The sequence below is a fragment of the Odocoileus virginianus genome, chromosome 28 (genome assembly GCF_023699985.2).
Source record: "Odocoileus virginianus isolate 20LAN1187 ecotype Illinois chromosome 28, Ovbor_1.2, whole genome shotgun sequence".
Classification (NCBI taxonomy): domain Eukaryota; kingdom Metazoa; phylum Chordata; class Mammalia; order Artiodactyla; family Cervidae; genus Odocoileus; species Odocoileus virginianus.
This window is the reverse complement of record NC_069701.1, coordinates 22109018-22129382: the sequence shown is the minus strand read 5'-3', so window position 1 is coordinate 22129382 and position 20365 is coordinate 22109018. Positions and strand designations below refer to the sequence as shown.

Sequence of the window (20365 nt, the reverse complement as noted above, 5' to 3'; positions counted from 1 at the left end):
TAAGACGGAACAGAAAGAGAAGGGTCATGTCGTGGTGCTAATTTCTCTCTCTAGTTATTTCTTGGCTTAATTCCCAAAAAATGCTATGGGTAAATAAAATAGTTGAAATAGAAGATTTAGGACTGATAAACAAAGGTGTTTAAAAAGTATACATATCCTTTTCTCTTTTTGTTTGTTTAGGTAAATGTAGCCTGTTCTGTATTCCCCAGTCCTTTTATGAATAAAAGTCAACCACAATGTGGCTTCTTTAAAATTTTCTCACTGTTTAAAATAGAGTAATGCCTCAAGTAGTCATGTGAATTGTGTTCACTGTGTTATAACCTATTCATGGTCAGCCAAATGCCGATGACAGCCTTCACAGCACAGCATCCTTTAGTCACACTGCTGTACCCGAGTCCATCTACTCTCCATAGTGAAATGGAGAAGGCTTTGAACTAGGACAGAACAGGAAAATAAGGATATTTGGCCATTTTTTTCCCCTGAAGTGAATCTTCATAGTTGATTTTGTTCATTGGTTGGAATTGGTATGGTTGTTCCTAATATTTAACAAACTTCAAATGCACTTACAAAAATGAATTCTAAAACACCTTGTTCTTTTAAATAGCATATGTTTTCAAGTTGCCATTTCCTACAAAAAAGATTGACTTACCACACATAATTTATTGTGAATGTATACCACTGGTGGTTTACAAAATGCTTTTAGTTGGAACACAGGAGAGTATTTATTTGAGAGTATTTTAATCTATCTTAGAAAACACTTGAGCACAACAGAGCCATAATTCGATATGTATTATTCATATAACAAGTCTAAGTAAAAAATACTAATTTGATTTAAAGAAGATGTAATTAAATATTAGTGCTAATAGCCCTTAAGTTTAGAAATAATCCCCACAGTGGGGTGTGGGTGATTAAAGTTTGCGAAGCATTGGTTTACAGTAATTTTTTTGCATAGAAAATAAATATTTATGTGTTTCTGATTTTGTTTTTACTATTTTTACTAAATCCTTCCCTCTACTCTTTTTTTAATGGATAGCATATAGATTGTCATACAACATCTGTCTCAGATTTGGAATTTTCTTCAGATTTTACCCTAAAAATCACAGAGACATCATTGTGCACGGTAAGCTGTTTCATTCTACTTTCACAAATCTCTCTAGTAGTGTGGTTGATTGGCAGGCTAATGAATTAATTACCAGGCTTGTGATAAATGAAGAAGACTATTGCCTTTGACAGTCTATCGAATCTGTCTGTTGAATAGATCCGTTTTAATAAGTCAGTAGACGTCAGAAAGTTGAGAAGAGAAAGTATTAGGAAACCATGTTTACATAGTGATATTTCTTTACAAACTCCTCACTGTTACTTATCATAAAATTAATGGAGAGCACTCAACTTTATCTTTATAGACAGAAGTGAAATGTCCTGCTCCTCTCACTGACTCTTAACACTCATTTCAGATGGATATAAAATGATTATTTTGTATAATAATTTATATTCCTGTGAGAAAAATAATGAAGAAACTGATGGTGTACCTGTCTTGAAAGATTCAGCCTGCTCTAATAGAAATAAGTAGGTGTTTTAGAAAAGTTAGACAAATCTAGATTCACATTTGGTTCTGCCACTCCATAGTTTGTTACTTTGTTCAGCTTACCTAGGTAATAAGTACTGCAGACTAATTAACTGCTTTAAGAAAAATGGTTGTTCTTTCTGTGTTGAAGACTAGTTATATAGATTAGTGAGATATAATATGTGAAAACACCTACAATGTAGCCAGAAATGTTATTACTAAAATATATTAATTTTTCTTAAATAATTTCTAAATGTGTATTAATGCTAAGTTTACAGTATAAATATACCTTGACCCGGAGACTTAGAATGTTAACAAAATGTGGACCTTTCCTTACCAACGTATAAATTTACATAGGTATATTTTATCATTTTAAAATTTAATTTTATGGTTTAAAAATACTAATTACATCTTCAAAATGAAAATTTTTATTGAAAACTGTATCATCAGAAACTGTGAAACAGTTTATGGTCATGTAAACTTTGACTCTTTAACCTGATTCTTTTAAATACTTTGCTCAGATCAACGTATAAAAGATTATGATTTCTTTAAGAGTTTTTTCATTTCATTTTGAGCCAATAATTATTTTATAACCAAAAATGTTTTAACTATTCTTTGATGTCATGAGAACGTCTTTTTTTAATCGAAGTTGGTTTTATAGTTTAAAAAAGTTAAATATCTAAATCCCAGACTTATGATTGTTAAGCACCCATTATAGTCATATATTTAATTGGTGAAAAGCAGAATTTCATTTTTCCCATTTATCTATCCCAGTCTTCCTGCTTTTTATTAATAGTGACTGAAGTTATTTGGTCAGTTGAAATTACAGACCACAGCCTTTAACTCCTAGACTTACTCTGTGTTTTTATATTCATAATCCTTGAGTGTTAAAAATGACCTCGTTTTTAAAAAAATTGTTGAAGTGTAGTTGATCTACAAATGTGTTAATTTCTGCTGTACAGTGAGGTATACATATGTATACATTCTTTTTCATTATGGTTTATTATACGATGTTGAATATACTCCCCTGTGGCATATGGTAGGACCTTGTTGTTTACCCTTTCTGTATATAATACTTCACATCTGCTAATCCCAACCACCCACTCCATCCCTCCCCACTGCAACAAACCACAAGTCTGTTCTCTGTATCCACGGGTCTGTTTCTGTTTTGTAGGTAATTTCATTTGTGTCATATTTTAGATTCCACATATAATTGATGTCATATGATATTTGTCCTCTGACTTCTTTCAGTTAGTATGATAATCCCTAGGTCCATCCTTGTTGCTGCAAATGGCATTATCTCATTCTTTTTCTATGGTCAAGGAGTATTATTCCATTGTGTATATCTGTACCTCATCTTTTTTATCAGTTCATCTGTTGACATTTAGGTTGCTTTCATGTTTTGGTTATTGTGAATAGTGCTATTATGAACATAGGGGTACGTGTATCTTTTTGAGTTATAATTTTTTATAGATATGTGCCTGGGAGTGGGATTGCTGAATCATATGGTAGCTCTATTTTTAGTTTTTTTAGCAACCTCCATACGGCTTTCCATAGTAGCTATACCATTGTACTTTCCCACCAACAGTATAGGAGGATTCCCTTTTCTCCACACCCTCTCCAGCATTTGTTATTTGTAGATTTTTAATGGTGATCATTCTGACTGGTGTGAGGTGACCTTGCTGGAGTTTTGATTTGAAAAGTAAAAGTTAGTCATTCAGTCGTGTCCGACTTTTTGTGACCCCATGGACTGTAGCCCACCAGGCTCCTCTGTCCATGGAATTTTCCAGGGAAGAATTCTGGGGTTTGGTTGCCATTTCCTTCTCCAGGGGATCTTCCCAACCCAGGGATCAAACCCAGGGCACCCGCATTGCAGGCAGACTCTTCACCGACTGAGATTTGATTTACATTCCTCTAATAATTAGTGATATTGAGCATCTTCTCATGTGCCTATTGGCCATCTGTATGTCTTATTTGGAGAAATTTAGGTCGTTTATTTAGGTCTTCTGCCCATTTGATTGAGTTGGGTTTTTTGTTACTGAGTTGCATGAGCTGTTTGTGTAGTTTGGATATTAGTCCCTTGGTGGTGGTGGTGGTGGTGGTGGTGGTGGTGGTGGTGGTGGTGGTGGTGGTTGTCATCTTTGCAAATATTTTCTCCCAGTCTGTAGGTTGCTTTTTCTTTTGCTTATGGTTTCCTTTGCTATGCAAAAGCTTATGTTTGATTAGGTCCCATTTGTTTATTTTTGCTTTTACTTCTGTTGACTTGGGAGACTGCCCTCAGAAAACAGTGGTACAATTTATGTGAGAGAATATTTTGCCTACATTCCCTTCTAGATTTATGGGGTTATGTCTTATGTTTAAATCTTTAAGCCGTTTTGAGTTTATTTTTGAGTATGGTGTGAGGATATGTTCTAATTTCATTGATTGACATGTCACTGTCCAACTTTGCCTACACTGCTTGCTGAAGAGACTGTCTAAAAGAGACCTCTTGATTAATGGCCATTGATCTATAAAGTAATTCTTAGAAGTTACTTGTTGTATTACCACTACTATTAAATAATATTATTTCAAATCTACTTGCAGTGACCTCTGTACAAATCAAAGTAGAGCAAATATGAAACTGGTGAAGGTCTCAAAACTGTGTTTGTTTTTAGTTGTGCATATTTTTGAACTTTATATAAATGAGTTTATTGAGTTTCATTAAAATGTTTTTTATTTTCTGGGTATTGGTCGAGGTTCTTAGTTTCAGACAACAGAATCCAGGTAAGCTTGTTTAAGCAGAAAGAATTTACTAAAGAAAATAAGAGGATTTCCAGACACAATGGCAGAGCTAAAGGACAGGCTACATTTTGAACTTGCAGAAACAATTTATAGAACCACGCCACCTTAGAACTGGCCTGCTACAAAAGCTGTCTTCCCCACTGCAGACCCTCTAAGCCCCAATAATCCTGGCCCACTCAGGTAGCCACACTGACAGCCCCAGATGGATGACTACCTCACTACCATTTGTTCCTGTCCTCCACCCCCCACCCAACTCATGCTGACCAGTTCCTCCTCACAATTCTTCATTCAACACCTCTGCATAGCTGAATGCAGATTATGTCGTACCCTAGTTACAGGAAGTCTTGGAAAATAGTTTTAGCCACAGAAGTGTTAGTCTGGAGAAAGTATCATAACACAGAAGCTGGGTTCCCTTGCTATCTGAAAGTAGAGTGTTCCTGCGAAACTTTTTGTAAGCGGAAATGGTGTAAAGCAAAGTAAGTTACCTTAGGACACATCTTGCTAAAAATGCATAAGCTAAATTGAGATAAGGTGTAGATGCAGTTCAAAGCTCTGGTGCCTGATGCTGAGATACCTAGTGTGAATCCTGGGGAAGGAGTGGGGCACTCTCTCCAAAACAAACAATGAATGCTACTTTTGCTTTTCACCTTTCTTTGTAAAAGCAAAAATCCTCTTCAAATTTGTTTCTGTTAGGGAAAACATAATAACGTAGGTCTTTTGTAAAAGGGACATGGTGTAAAGTAAACTTTTGAAAAGGAGATACTTATATAGGATTATTTCTATTGTTATTTGGGATAGAGTACAAGAAAGAAGCTTTATGTTAAAAGAAATTATATTTATCCTTTGATCTTAGTTTTATTTTGTATATTTAAAAGAGTAAAATAGAATGAAAAAAGGGAAAAAACTGGTAAAGTCTGTTTAATCCAAAGATTGTAATGAAAATGTTTATGTTGAAAAATAATGTATCAAATAGTGCTGCTGCATTTGTCCTTGTACATTTGGAGTTCCTTATCTGTGAAGAACGATTTAGAATTACATTTTTATTCCCAGCTTGCCTGAATGATTTTAATGTAAAAGTCTGGATTGAGACTGGCCCGGAATTTGAGAGAAAGGTGGCAGGAGATTGGAAGGGACGCGTGTGTGTGTGTGATCACACTGCTAAGTAGCATAGTTCTGTAACTCACCTTGAGAGGAATGTATAGTCTCAAATCATATATATTGGCTGCGTGCCAGGTATTGAAGATAAAAATTTTAGTACTCAACATTTATGGTAACTCCTCTGTTCCTGTGTGGTCAAATTGTCAATATAAATTATCTTTGATGGTGATAGTATCTAGCAGGCATTGAACATTTGTATATCAGGCAATGTGCTAATCACTTTAAAAGCATTATTTCATTTAATTTGCATAATGACTAGTTGACATGGATACTAATATTCCCATGTTGTGGGTGAAGAAAAGGATAAATCACTGTAATATTTTGAGAAATACACTTACTCTTTCCTAACCCAAAGAAACTTTCATAGTGGGGTCATACAAACTATTAAAGGAATATTGAGAAACGTTATGAATGAGTTCTTCCAGGTGTGAAAGACAGGAGGTTGCATGTTCTCTATTTGAAACAGGTTTGAAAAATCTTATTCCCAGCCAGTAGTCTAGCAGATGTTGAGAGGGAGAGGGAAAAAGAATGTATGATCACAGTGTGCCCTTCCTCAGGGATGGGACTGACAGACTCATAGGATACAATAAGCCCCATAGCCCATCCTCTTTGCAGCAAAGAAAAAGTATATCTTAGAAAAATCTTCTCTTTACCCTTTCATAGTAAGCTTATAGTTGTTTGATGAGTCATGTACATTTCTTAAAACGTTCCTTTCCTTCCAAGCATGTTACTCTAACATGAACCTGACTTCAGTGAGGTTTTGTGGCCTAATGCTTATATTGCATTTTCATTGTGAATCTCAACCATCCACCCATATCTACTCCAGGTGTCTTTTGCTCTTTTGTTGTTGTTTTTCAGTCATTCAGTCGTATCTGTCTTTTGCCACCGCGTGGACTGCAGCACACCAGGCTTCCCTGTCCTTCACCATCTCCCAGAGCTTATTCAAACTCATGTCCATTGCATCAGTGATGCCATCCAGCCTTCTCGTCCTCTGTCATCCCCTTCTCCTCCTGCCTTCAATCTTTCCCAGCATCAGGGTCTTTTCCAGTGAGTCAGCTCTTCACATCAGGTGGCCAGAGTATTGGGGCTTCAGCTTCAACATCAGTCCTTCCAATGAATATTCAGGACTGATTTCCTTTAGGATGGGCTGGTTGGATCTCCTTGCAATCCAAGGGACTCTCAAGAGTCTTCTCCAACAGCATACCTTGAAAGCATCAATTCTTCGGTGCTTAGCCTTCTTTATGGTCCAACTCTCATATCCGTGTGAGACTAGTGCATAAACCATAACTTTGACTATATGGACCCTTGTCATCAAAGTGATGTCTCTACTTTTTAATACACTGTCTAGGTTTGTCATAGCTTTTCTTCCAGGGAGTAAGTGTCTTTTAATTTCATGGCTGCAGTTACAGTCTGCAGTAATTTTAGAGCCCAAGAAAATAAAGTCTGTCACTGTTCCCATTGTTTCCCCATCTACTTGCCATGAGCAGATGGGACCAGATGCCATAATCTTAGTTTTTTGAATGTTGTTTTAAGCCAGCTTTTTCACTCTCCTTTTCACCTTCATCAAGAGGCTCTGTTGTCCCTCTTTGCTTTCTGCCATAAGGGTGGTATCATCTGCATATCTGAGGTTATTGATATTTCTCTGGCAATCTTGATTCCAGCTTGTGCTTCATCCAGCCTGGCATTTAGCATTTGCTCTTTGACAGAGTGCCAACTCCTTACCCTCTTTGCTTAACAACTGTCTGGAGCTACTATGCAAGCCTAGTCTCCAAGGCTACTTTTTAGCTTATTTGCCTGGTTACTTGGGAATCCATTAACAAAGGTATTAAGAGGATGAGAGCCTAATTGGAATTGAGTTATTCTGTTACATAATCAGAAGAATTAATGAAAATATGGGAAATAAAAAGCAATGCCTGGTAAAGAGATGGAGAAAGTTACTCTGGCGGGGGAAAAGTGTGGCTTTCTTAGAGTGAAAAAAAAGGTACCCAGTTTTGTATTGCTGAGTACAAGCCTTCAAATAAATTAAATTCTTTCTTTCTTGTGCTTGAAATCTGAATGCATAGCTAAGAATAAGATAGAGAATTTCTCTGAGTAGTTAAGCCCATTTTAAATATATGCATAACTTTTTTTATTAATGAGATTCTCAATTTGTGGCCTAATTAATATATTGGAGGAAATTGCATTTTTCAAACTAGCAAGATGCTTAGAACACCCTCTTTGCATTTAATTTCGATTGCATGTGTGCTGTAAACTGATAGTGCTTTTAATGGCTTTCTCAAGTTTGTTAGAGCCTTGAATGGAAAAATATCTTTTCTTTGCAGTCTCCTCCACCAACATACACACAGACGCATATCCACACCACAGAAGAAATTTGGTAGCATTCCTGATTTAACATTTTGCATTACCAAACTTTATGTTTTGGGGACTATAGCATAGTGCAGTACTTGTATGTAAATGTTTTGAGTCTTCAGTTCAGTCGCTCAGTCATGTCCGACTCTTTGCGACCCCGTGGACTGCAGCACGCCAGGCCTCCCTGTCCATTTCCAACTCCCGGACTTTACTCAATCTCAGGTCCATTGAGTCAGTGATGTCATCCAACCATCTCATCCTCTGTTGTCCCCGTCTCCTCCTGCCTTCAATCTTTCCCAGCATCAGGGTCTTTTCCAAGGAGTCTGTTCTTTGCATCAGGTGGCCAAAGTATTGGAGTTTTAGCTTCAGCATCAGTCCTTCCAATGAATATTCAGGACTGATTTCGTTTAGGATGGACTGGTTGGATCTTGTTGCAGTCCAAGGGACTCTCAAGAGTCTTCTCCAACACCACACTTCAGAAGCATCAATTCTTCGGTGCTCAGCTTTCTTTATAGTCCAACTCTCACATCCATACATGACTATTGGAAACACCGTAGCTTTGACTAGACAGAACTCTGTTGGCAAAGTAATGTCTCTGCTTTTTAATGTGCTGTCTAGGTTGGTCATAACTTTCCTTTCAAGGAGCAAGTGTCTTTTAATTTCATGGCTGCAGTCACTATCTGCAGTGCTTTTGTAGCTCCCAAATATAAAGTCTGTCACTCTTTCCACTGTTTCCCCATCTATTTGCCATGAAGTGATGGGACTAGATGCCATGATCTTAGTTTTCTGAATGTTGAGTTTTAAGCCAACGTTTTCACTCTCGTCTTTCACTTTCATCAAGAGGCTTTTTAGTTCTTCTTTGCTTTCTGCCATAAGGGTGGTGTCATCTGCATATCTGAAGTTATTGATATTTCTCCCAGCAATCTTGATTCCAGCCTGTGCTTCCTCCAGCCCAGCATTTCTCAAGATGTACTCTGCATATAAGTTAAATAAGCAAGGTGACAATAGACAGCCTTGACATACTCCTTTCCCTATTTGGATCCAGTCTGTTGTTCTATGTCCAGTTCTAACTGTTGCTTCTTGACCTGCATACAGATTTCTCAGGAGGCAGGTCAGGTGGTCTGGTATTCCCATCTCTTCAAGAATTTTCCAGTTTGTTGTGATCCACGCAGTCAAAGGCTTTGGCATAGTCATTAAAGCAGAAGTAGATGTTTTTCTGGAACTCTCTTGCTTTTTTGATGATCTAGTGGATGTTGGCAATTTGATCTCTGGTTCCTCTGACTTTTCTAAAACCAACTTGAACGTCTGGAAGTTCACGGTTCAAGTACTGTTGAAGCCTTGTTTGAAGGACTTTGAGCATAACTATGCTAGTGTGGCAGAGAAGGCAGTGGCAACCCACTTGAGTACTCTTGCCTGGAAAATCCCATGGGCAGTGGAGCCTGGTAGGCTGCAGTCCATGGGGTCGCAAAAGAGTCGGACAAGACTGAGTGACTTCACTTTCACACATTGGAGAAGGAAATGGCAACCCACTCCAGTGTTCTTGCCTGGAGAATCCCAGGGATGGCAGAGCCTGGTGGACTGCTGTCTGTGGGGTCGCGCAGAGTCGGACATGACTGAAGCGACCTAGCAGCAGCAGCATGCTAGTGTGGGAGATGAGTGCAATTGTGTGGTAGTTTGAACATTCTTTGGCATTGCCTTTCTTTGGAACTGCACTGAAAACTGACCTTTTCCAGTCCTGTGGCCACCACTGACTTTTCCAAATTTGCTGGCATATTGAGTGCAGCACTTTCACAACATCATCTTTTAGGATTTGAAATAGCTGAACTGGAATTCCATCACCTCCACTAGCTTTGTTCGTAGTGATGCTTCCTAAGGCCACTTGACTTCACATTCCAGGATGTCTGCCTCTATGTTGGTGATCACACCATTGTGATTATCTGGGTTATGAAGATCTTTTTTGTATAGTTCTGTATATTCTTGCCACCTCTTCTTAACATCTTCTCCTTCTGTTAGGTCCCTACCATTTCTGTCCTTTATCTTGCCCATCTCTGCATGAAATGTTCCCTTGGAATCTCTGATTTTCTTCATCTCTAGACTTTCCCATTCTGTTGTTTTCTTCTGTTTCTTTGCGTTGATTGCTGAGGGAGGCTTTCTCATCTCTCATTGCTATTCTTTGGAACTCTGCATTCAGATGGATATATCTTTCCTTTTCTCCTTTGACTTTCGCTTCTCTTCTTTTCTCAGCTATTTGTAAGGCCTCCTCAGACAACCATTTTGCCTTTTTGCGTTTCTCTTCCTTGGGGATGGTCTTGATCCCTGCCTCCTGTACAACGTCAAGAACCTCCGTCAGTAGTTCTTCAGGCACTCTGTCTATCAGATCTAATCCCTTGAATATATTTGTCACTTCCACTGTATAATCTTGAATGATTTGATTTAGGTCTTGATTGTCTGTAATGATTGAAGGATGATTTTCCAGTGAATGCTGTTGATACATACACAGCAGTTTTCTGAGCATTTTTTACTGTATCATAAGGTGTTATCCACAGTAAAGGTCAAATCACTTTTGTTTTTATGATGAGGTATGCAGCTTTAGTTAGCACCTGACTTCCTAGCTATCATATCAGCCTGTCTAACCTTGCAGTAAGTGAACAATAAAGTCCATTATTTTCATAGAACGTTCATAGGTGTTCAGAAGCAAATGATTTAAGGCTGTATAATTTAGAACCAGTGTGTTTTGTCTTGTGAGTTAAGGTTTATTTTTTAATGCCATTTATATAATTGTGTAATGTTCTCTTACTCTGTATTCTAGCAGCATTTATATTGATATCTGTCTGAAAAAGCTCCATAAAGATACAGACAAGCATCCTTTTTCATAATCCTGGGTATACATTAAATGACTTCTCATAGTTCCTTTCATATAAAAATGAGTTGTTTATACCTTAAAAATGACAATATTTAAGCTGGTTTTATCAGATTGTGTGCTCACATACATAATGTCTTTGTCATGTAAAGATTTTTTATTTAGTACGTCATCTCTTAAAGCAATCATTTTTATATCTTAATTTTAGCATTATGTTTTCTTTTATTCTGCTTCTATATTAGCATGCACTTGAATAATGTTCAGTTTGTATAAACTTTCCTTAATATGATTTTAAAGCTCATTTAAAGAAGAATATTTTTCTAGCCATTTTTTTTGCATGCAGTTGTTAAATATAAAACTGGATTAAATTTTAAAAAATCAGGCTTTTTAAATATTTGGATTTAATAACCTTTATTTTGGATTTAATGATCTCTTACAGTAAAGTCTTTATTTTGGATTTTATTTGAGAGCTATTTGGTTTTTAATGTAACTTTTAAAATCTTTATAACAATGTAAAATTTTGTGTCAACAGATATTTTAGTTTCTTAAATATTTAATGCTGACGGTGTGCCAAATACTTGTTCGAAATGTTTTGTCACAGATAACCACAACAAAAAACCTCTCGTGTGTCCTGAAAAGGCACTTGTGTGAGAGGAGGCACGTACTGACCGACTACATTTTAGTATCAATAATGAAGACAGGAAAATAGAGGTATGAATAGCGTGGGCTGAGTTCGGGAGCACAGAAGTGAGGTCTTTTTCTGACGGAAAAATTATAGTTGGTAATCAGATTTTATAGCCAAGATTTCATGACAGAGATAAAAATCATTGCCCCCTCAAAAAACAAAAAAAAGATTTGTATTTTAAACAAGGAAGTCTATCCTGTTTCCAAGGATGAAAAGACTGACAGAAAAGCTGAGGTATGGTATCCATGTAATAACTTGACTTTGGGATAATTTTTGTTCACCTAGTTTTTAATGCACTAGTCTTTTCTTAATCTGTATTCTTTCTGTTGCTAAGGTCACCAATATTTTCATTTTAAATACCATGTTTTTTAGTTCTAGCATTCTTATTTTGATTTTTTGAGTTATATTTCATCTTTCTAACCACTTTGGTTAATCTTTTTATCTTAATTGCTTAACATATGTATAAAAATTCTTTTAAGATCTATTTACTGATTCTATGAGGTGCCTGTGATTCTACTTCTGTTGCTTTTTTCTTTTGACTGTGGGTCAGATTTTCCTATTCTCATTTTTCATAACTTTGTATTTTATGCTAGTCATTGGGTTGGGTTGGCCCAAATGTTTGTTTCTTATTTTTCATACGATCACATAGAAAAATCTGAACTAACTTTTTGACCAACACAAATTAAAAGATAGTACAGACTTACCTAATAGTTTCACCTAGAAGGACTTCCACTTACTCTGTCTGGTAGCTACTCTTAAGGACCTGATCCCTTTTATCTACTCTGAAGTTGAGCTTGATTGGGTCTAGATTCCGCTGCAGTTAATTTACTTGGTCTTGAGCATAAAATTAGACCTTTCCCTCTTTCCAACTTCATGGAAAGATCATCAAAACAAAGCTGACTTTAGGGAGGAAAACAAAATCAGGATATTTTTAAGGTTTAGGAGATCTGACTTTTGAAGGGTCTGTCATTTCAGAGCAAGGGATTAGAGGGGAGAGGAAAGGTTCTGATCTGGGTTTGGCATGGTTCCTGACCTCAGTGAGAGTTGATAATGCTAGTCAAAAATTGTCAGTTGCCTTCTGCCTCTGTGAGGTCACTAGCCACTGCAGTCACTGACCTTCCACACTCTTTTTATAAGAGAGTTCAGAGTGGAATGACACCCTCCGTGCTCTGGGAAAAACAGGGGCCTACAGATAGATTGGTAAGATTTTATGAGACCAGTTTCTTGTATCACTCTTATCTAGAAAAGCAGTAAAAATCATTGAAGGAGACATCTGTTCCTCATGGCTAGCAACAACTTTTTCGTGATTAGCAGCAACCCTCTGCCCAGATGTGTCCTTGACTGCACTTATCCCCCTTCACCAAAGTGACATGTGTACTAAGCCCCCCACCCCACCCCACCCCATCTCCTCAGAGCAGTTCCTCAGACCTGTCTTAAGATGCTGTCTCCTTGGGCTTTAGTCCTCATTTTGCCCCAAATAAGATAACTCACAGCTCTCACATTGTGCTTTTTTTTTTTTTTTTTGGTTGACCATAGACATAGTAATGGTTGGGTTTCAGCTTGAGTTTTGAAGAGTTAACAGTGTAATTGAGCCTTCTGTTTGAGAAGAGGGTATTTTACTCTCAGGGTTAGTTGGAAACAGGGTTATTGTTCATATACATGGATTTTCTTGAAGTACCTGAAACAAACTGCCTCATCTTCCTGGACAAGAGTTCGTGGAATAATAAGAGAGCTGAATAGAAAGACCATGCTAATGGTGCCGATGAATGGTTGCACATGATTTTGGCTTTGAACACCACATCACATCTAAACACCACAAGAAAACCTCTCTCTTCCTACTTTCTAGTATAAGCACCAGCTTCATCAGCTTTCTTAGCTTGCAAAGAGGACTAGCCAAGCCTTTGAGAATTTTCCAGAAACCAATGCACCATACTACCCCAGACTTGGCCATTAAAAATTGCTTGGTTTTTCCTTGTCCCAGCAAGGTTCCTGTGCCATGACATTTTTGCTGCTTTGCCCCTGCATTGGGTAGATGCCCTAGGTGAAAGCAACTATTTGCTCGACTAGGAAGTGCTGATCCCTCTTACTTATTTGTATCCAAAGCTCTTTGATGGTTGAGAAATACAGTTGTTTCATTTACCCAGTGTTTTGTTGTAGTAACTATATCAGAATGAGAAGAGGGTCTTTTGCACACTGGAGAGAGAAGTCCCTGAAAGCTTTGTTTTAAGTTAGGAAGAGTAAATGAAATTTTTTTTTTTTTTTAAGTTAGGGTATTTCGGATTTGAAGTTAGGAAAGTAGAATTTTATGAAAATAAAAGTTAACTGAAACTGAATTATGTGTTACCTCTCAATTCTTTTTTTTTCCCTATCTTAAAGAAGTATGATATATAAGTAGAAAGTATGATAAACAGTAGAAACATATTTAAGAGGCACTGATACTTAGAACAGGTCTTGAGTTACAGTTTTTTAAGGCTAATACAGATGTTTTTAAAAGAAACTTTAAAATGTTTGCCATTCAAACTTCCATGGTTCTTAAGGAGTTCTCATGGTACTCCTTGTTTTCATTTTATGTTTTAATTAAGCTTTAAATTTTTCTAATGGCTTAAGAAGAAACATCAAAATGAGCCCATTTCTTTGCAACTGTATTCTTTAAGTCTTCTTTTAAAGCTTTTGAAAAATCCTTGACAGTTGAAGCCTACTGATTTTAAACTCATTCCTTGGTATTGAATCAGTTCTTAGTACTTTTGGGTGTAAATTGACCTAATTTTGACCCAGCAGAGCTAATCAGTTAAAGAAACTAATTATTAAAACACATCTGCACTGCTTCAAAATAGTAAGATTTGTCTTGAACTTGCGTCATAGATTGTAATGGGACATCTGCTATATATTTTAACAGGCTTCATTAAGAAAGTTTTATGTCTTAGAGGGAGAGCATTTCTAATTGTGAGATTCCACCTCTGCAGTCACTTTTAGGTTTCTACTGTAATGACCGACCATACAATCTAGAGCCTGGTTCTGAACTTCCTGCTCTCTCTCTGAACCTTTGGAGCTAGGCTAAGATGTTTGTTGAGAATACTTAATCTCTTTATTTCCATGAACTGGTTTTTGAATAGTAGGATGTGTTAAGAGCTACACGGCATTGGGAATATAGTAATAAGCCAGAACAAGCAGCTCTTCTCTTCATGGGGCATTATTGGAGGAGATAGATACTAAAGTTCACTTTGTGGATAGTAGATAATTCCAAGTAATTATTGAGAATTTAGTTACGTGTGATAAAGGTATTGTAGTTATATAAGGAAATGTTCATATTTTTTAGATATGTACACAAGTAGGTAGGGGAGAAATGACGTGTCAAGCATTTGCTTCAAGATAGTTGAGCAAAAAAGGGAGAAGCAGAGGGAGAATATATGAAACAAATGTGCCAAATATTGGTCACTGTTGTATATAGGTGATAGGTGCTCAGGTTCTGTAATTGTGTATATGTTTGAAGTTTTTTCATAGTCCAGTCTTTTTAAAGAATCATACTACCAACAGTATTCTAAGAAACACATAAGAGTGATGGGGCAAAGGTGCTATCCTACATTGTTTCTGTAAAACTCACCTATCTGCTATAGTTACCAAGGCTAAACACATGCTTACACTGTGCTTCACATTTTCACACTTAGAGATGTGTTCCTATGTTCACCAAAAAGACCTGTACAAGAATGTCTATTGCAGCATTGTTTCTGGATACCTAGACTAGGAGTAAGCCACACGTTCTGGATACCTAGACTAGGAGTAAGCCAGACATTCATCAGTAGTAGAATGGATAAATGGTGCAGTATATTTATGAGGTGATATACATCAGTGGGGAGAAAAATGTGATCTTGATCGTACACTAAGACGTGGATGAATTTCATGAATATTGATGAAAAAGTGGGGGAGAAAGCCAAATACAGAAAAACTTTTGTCTTTAAATTTTCATAAAAAACTAAGTATGGTGACAAATATCAGAATAACGGTTACATTTTGTGGGAAGACTTAATGATTCAGTTCAGTTCAGTCGCTCAGTCGTGTCCGACTCTTTGTGACCCCATGGACTGCACCACACCAGGCTTCCCTGTCCATCACCAACTCCTGTAGCTTGCTCAAACTCATGTCTGTTGAGTCGGTGATGCCATGCAACCATCTCATCCTCTGTCGTCCCCTTTCCTCCTGCTGTCAATCTTTCCCAGCAGGAGGGTCTTTTCCAATGAGTCCGTTCTTTGCATCAGGTGACCAAAGTTTTGGAGTTTCAGCTTCATCATCAGTCCTTCCAGTGAATATTCACGATTGATTTCCTGTAGGATTGACTCGTTTGACCTCCTTGCAGTCCAAGGGACTCCCAAGAGTTTTCTGCAATGCCGCAATTCAAAAGCATCAATTCTTCAGTGCTCAGCATTCTTTATGGTCCAACTCTCACATCCATACGTGACTACTGGAAAAACCATAGCTTTGACTAGACAGACCTTTGTTGGCAAAGTAATATCTCTCCTTTTAATAGGCTTTATGTGTTTGTCATAGGTTTTCTTTCAAGGAACGAGTGTCTTTTAATTTCATGGCTACAGTCACTGTCTGCAGTGATTTTGGAGTCCAAGAAAGTAAAGTCTGTCACTGTTTCCATTCCTTCCCCATCTATTTGCCATGAAGTGGTGGGACTGGATGCCATGATACTTGTTTTTTGAATGTTGAGTTTTAAGGCAGCTTTTTCACTCTCTTCTTTCACCTTCATCAAAGGGCTCTTTAGTTCCTCTTCACTTCCTGCCGTAAGGGTGGTGTCATCTGCATATCTGAGGTTATTTATATGTTTCCTGGCAATCTTGATTCCAGCTTGTGCTTTATCCAGCCTGGCATTTTGCATGATGTACTCTGCATATAAGTTAAATAAGCAGGGTGACAGTATACAGCCTTGACGTACTCCTTTCCCAATTTGGAACCAGTCCATTGTTCCATGTCTAGTTCTAACTGTTGCTTCTTGACCTGTATACAAATTTCTCAAGAGGCAGGTCTGGTGGTCTGGTATTCCCATCTCTTCAAGAATTTTCCACTTTGTTGTGGTCCACACAGTCAAAGGCTTTGGCATAGTCAATAAAGCAGAAATAGATGTTTTTCTGGAATTCTCTTATTTTTTTCTCTGATCCAGATGTTTGCAATTTGATCTTTAGTGCCTTTGCCTTTTCTAAATCCAGCTTGAACATCTGGAGGTTTTTGGTTCATGTACTGTTGAAGCCTGGCTTGGAGGATTTTGAGCATTACTTCGCTAGCGTTTGAGATGAGTGCAATTGTGTGGTAGTTTGAACATTCTTTGACATTGCCTTACTTTGGGCTTGGATTGAAAACTGACCTTTTCTAGTCCTGTGGCCAGTTCTGAGTTCTCCAGATTTGCTGGCATATTGAGTATAGCATTTGAACAGCAGCATCTTTTAGGATTTGAAATAGCTTAATCATTGGAAGGGGAATAATAGAGGCCCTGCATCTTGATCTAGGTAACGTTTGAGTGTCTTTACTTTGTAAAGACTCTATCAATGATTTCCTTACTTTTAGATGTGTGTTATGTATTTTATTCTTGTATTCTTCAGTAAAATATTTTTTTAAATAAATGATTCTCACATTGGGCTTAAAGAAACATCCCTAGTTTTGCATGTATATAATATTTCGGTTAAAAAGTTTATAAAGAACAAACCACAAAAGGGCCCCCTTTGGTCAAAAACTTGGTGAGTGAAAGGAGCTCAGAGAAGCCCAGTGTGGCTGGAACACATAGACTACTGTTGAAGAAAGGTGGTAAGCTATATAGGTCATTTAGCACCTGTGCTGTTTATGCTTTTCCTTAAATCAGTGGGAAATAATGGAGGTTTTTGTTAAAGAGAATGATGTGACCTGGAGGGCACATTGAAATGATCATGGATGGAATATAAAGAACAATAAGGAGACTAGAGCATATATATGGATGTGAGAGTTGGACTGTAAAGAAAGCTGAGCACCAGAGAGTTGATGCTTTTGAACTGTGGTGTTGGTGAAGACTCTTGAGAGTCCCTTGTACTGCAAGGAGTTCAGACCAATCCATCCTAAAGGAAATCAGTCCTGAATATTCATTGGAAGGACTGATGCTGAAGCTGAAGCTCCAACACTTGTACTGCAAGGAGTTCAGACCAGTCCATCCTAAAGGAAATCAGTCCTGAATATTCATTGGAAGGACTGATGCTGAAGCTGAAGCTCCAAACTTTGGCTACCTGATGCAGAGAACTGACTCATTTGAATAGACCCTGATGCCGGGAAAGATTGACGGCAGGAGGAGAAGAGGACGACAGGGGATGAGATGGTTGCATGGCATAACTGACGCGATGGACATGAGTTTGAGTAAATTCCGGGAGTTGGTGATGGACAGGGAAGCCTGGCATGCTGCAGTCCCTGGGGCTCCGAAGAGTCAGACACAACTGAGGAACTGAACTGAACTGAACTGATGGGTCCACTGTCATGGTACTTCAGGCAAGAAACGGCGGTGACTTACATAAAGATCGCTTTAGTGGATATGGAGAAAAGTGGATGTGTTTGAGACCTACCCAGAAGGTAAAATGTCCAGACTTAAGGATGGGTTAGATAGGGAGGGATGAAGGAAGGAAGTCACAGTGGTGACTGTTTGGTTTCTTTCTTTTACTGTTTGAAGAATGATGATACTGTAAGACAAAGAAACCTGGAAGAACAGGTTTAGAGGTAAGGATAAGAAGCTCATTTATTGGTGTGTTGAATTTGAAATGCCTTTGAGATATCCAAGTGGTGATTTTCAGTTGAAAATTAGAATACTCTTCCATGATCGGTTCTATCAAGTCAGACTTGTGACATTCCATCCAGATAAGATATATGATAGTGGAAGCAAAAGCAACCATAAAATTGTACAAATTGCTCTTGAACTAGGATGCATTTTCTAACCTATGGTACTTCACAAGGTTAATAGGCTCTAGAAGGTTGCTTTTTTTTCTTTTTTCTTAATAATCAAATCCAATAGAGTAGCATCATGTGCAAATAGAACTTAATCCAAATTAACGATTCAAGTAGAAGAGTCCATGAGAGAAATAATGGTCTAATTAGTGCAGATGATATTACCCTCCATTTTACTTAATGAATATATGCCCTAGAATGAGCCTGAAGCGGGAAGCACATATGTTCTTTCTTCAGTTATTGTCAGCTTGCAAGTATATCAGTAGTATGAATATCTTGCTGGATTGCGTGTGATTCTTTTCTCTCAGAGTATTTGCAGTAGTCACCCTAATGCTCAGAGCACACATTCTAAGACATGCCTAAAATCAAGGATCGTACCATACTTTTTATATATACTGTTTTTTCTTATATATGCATACCTGTGATAAACTTTAATTTATAACTAGACATAATAAAGGAATGTTCAAGCTGTCTGCATCATACTCTTGCACTTAGGGGCCATTACTAAGTACGGTAAGGTTTACTCAGCAGTCTGATAGCTGAGTTGTCTGTTAAAGTGATTAATGAGGAGGTAGGATAAACAGCAGTGATACTGTGGACAAGGGGATGATTGTCAGTCTGAGCAAGGTGGAGCAGGAAAGCGGAGGTTTTGTCGCACTACTCAGAAGGTCTTGAAATTTAAAACTTATGCTTCTTTCTGGAAATTTCCATTCAGTATTTTCCTGGGTAACAGATAACCAAAGAAAGAAAAATTGCAGCGAAGTGAGGAGTACTGTATTTTTAATACAGCATGACACCCTAAAAGCCATCTACTTCATCTGGATTCCAACCAAAGAAATGGTGATTTTTGCCATTGCCAGGAGAACTGGTTGTCTTGAATATATTGAAGAATGGTTTATATTTCACTCTCCAGGGCAAAACCTTAAGGGATTTTCCTGAGTGATTTTGATTATCTTAAGATATTTCCATTATGTGACTTACCCACTATATAATATATGACTCTACTGTAATAGGATGCTTTGTCTCTTATTTGAAGGGATCCTAGTTAGTTCTCATTTTTTTATATTTGGTTAAAATCCAGGTGTACCCTGTGCATTGTCAACAAAATTTTGGACATTTCCACTTAATCCTCTCTTAGTTTTCAATCTTCCCAGCCACAGAGGGAAACTGGACCCCTGGGGGTTTTAACCTTTTAAAATCTAGATTTCTTAAACCCATTCTCTTATGTTTAGTTGCCTTCTTACCTACTTTCATTCTCTGTCCTTGGAAACATATCATTAATAAAATAACATTAATTTTAAAACGGTATCTTTCACATTTCATATTAACTTTGAATCTCTTCAAATAAGAGACACAGCATCCTATTAAAGTCTTTTCGTGTTCATTGAGTAGAATAGTGGGAGGGATCATCTGCAATATTAATCTGTTATTTAACCTACACAGACAAGAGTGCAGAAGTCCACAAAATGAGGAACCCTGAAGTTGAGTTAAGGATTCTAACATCAGTTCTGAAATACAGTTAGAGTGGAACATTAAAATCTTAAGCTACATTACAATCTCAATTTAATTCTAGATAGGTATAGGGTCATGCTTGAAGTCAGCAGTGCCCAGGGTCAGAATAAATTTATGAGAGAAATAATCACACTCAAGCAGGACTAAAATATTGTCTTCACAGCAATAACCATAAAAATGAAATAATCAGTATTAGTGAACTCTTGATTAGAGATGTCAGGGGAGTTCTCCCCAGAGTTATCTCAGAGGCTGCCAATTAGCATTGTTATGTTGTGCTAATAAATGAGTTTGACCAGGTATTTTCCTCTCTGATTCAGGCAGTTATCCCTGGAGTAATGACCTCTAAGTAATTTTCTCAGTTCAGATTCCCTTTGACTTATGTTCTGGCAGAAACCATTATTAATATTGGCATCCAGGTCTTCAAAAAATCCTAAAACATCCAAGGTTTCCAGACATATATGTGTGTGTGTGTGTGTGTGTGTGTGTGTGTGTATTCATAGAA

General features: G+C 37.5%; 1 protein-coding gene across 4 annotated transcripts in view; it reads left to right on the top strand.

Annotated features, from left to right (window-relative positions):
* Positions 1-20365, top strand: part of PRMT3 (protein arginine methyltransferase 3) — a 159228-nt gene that overhangs the window by 74103 nt on the left and 64760 nt on the right. For all 4 annotated transcript variants that reach the window (XM_070457291.1, XM_070457289.1, XM_070457290.1 and 1 more), the window contains exon 13: positions 1034-1120. In XM_070457291.1, the coding sequence (XP_070313392.1) occupies positions 1034-1120 (87 nt within the window). The remainder of the gene's footprint in view (positions 1-1033; positions 1121-20365) is intronic.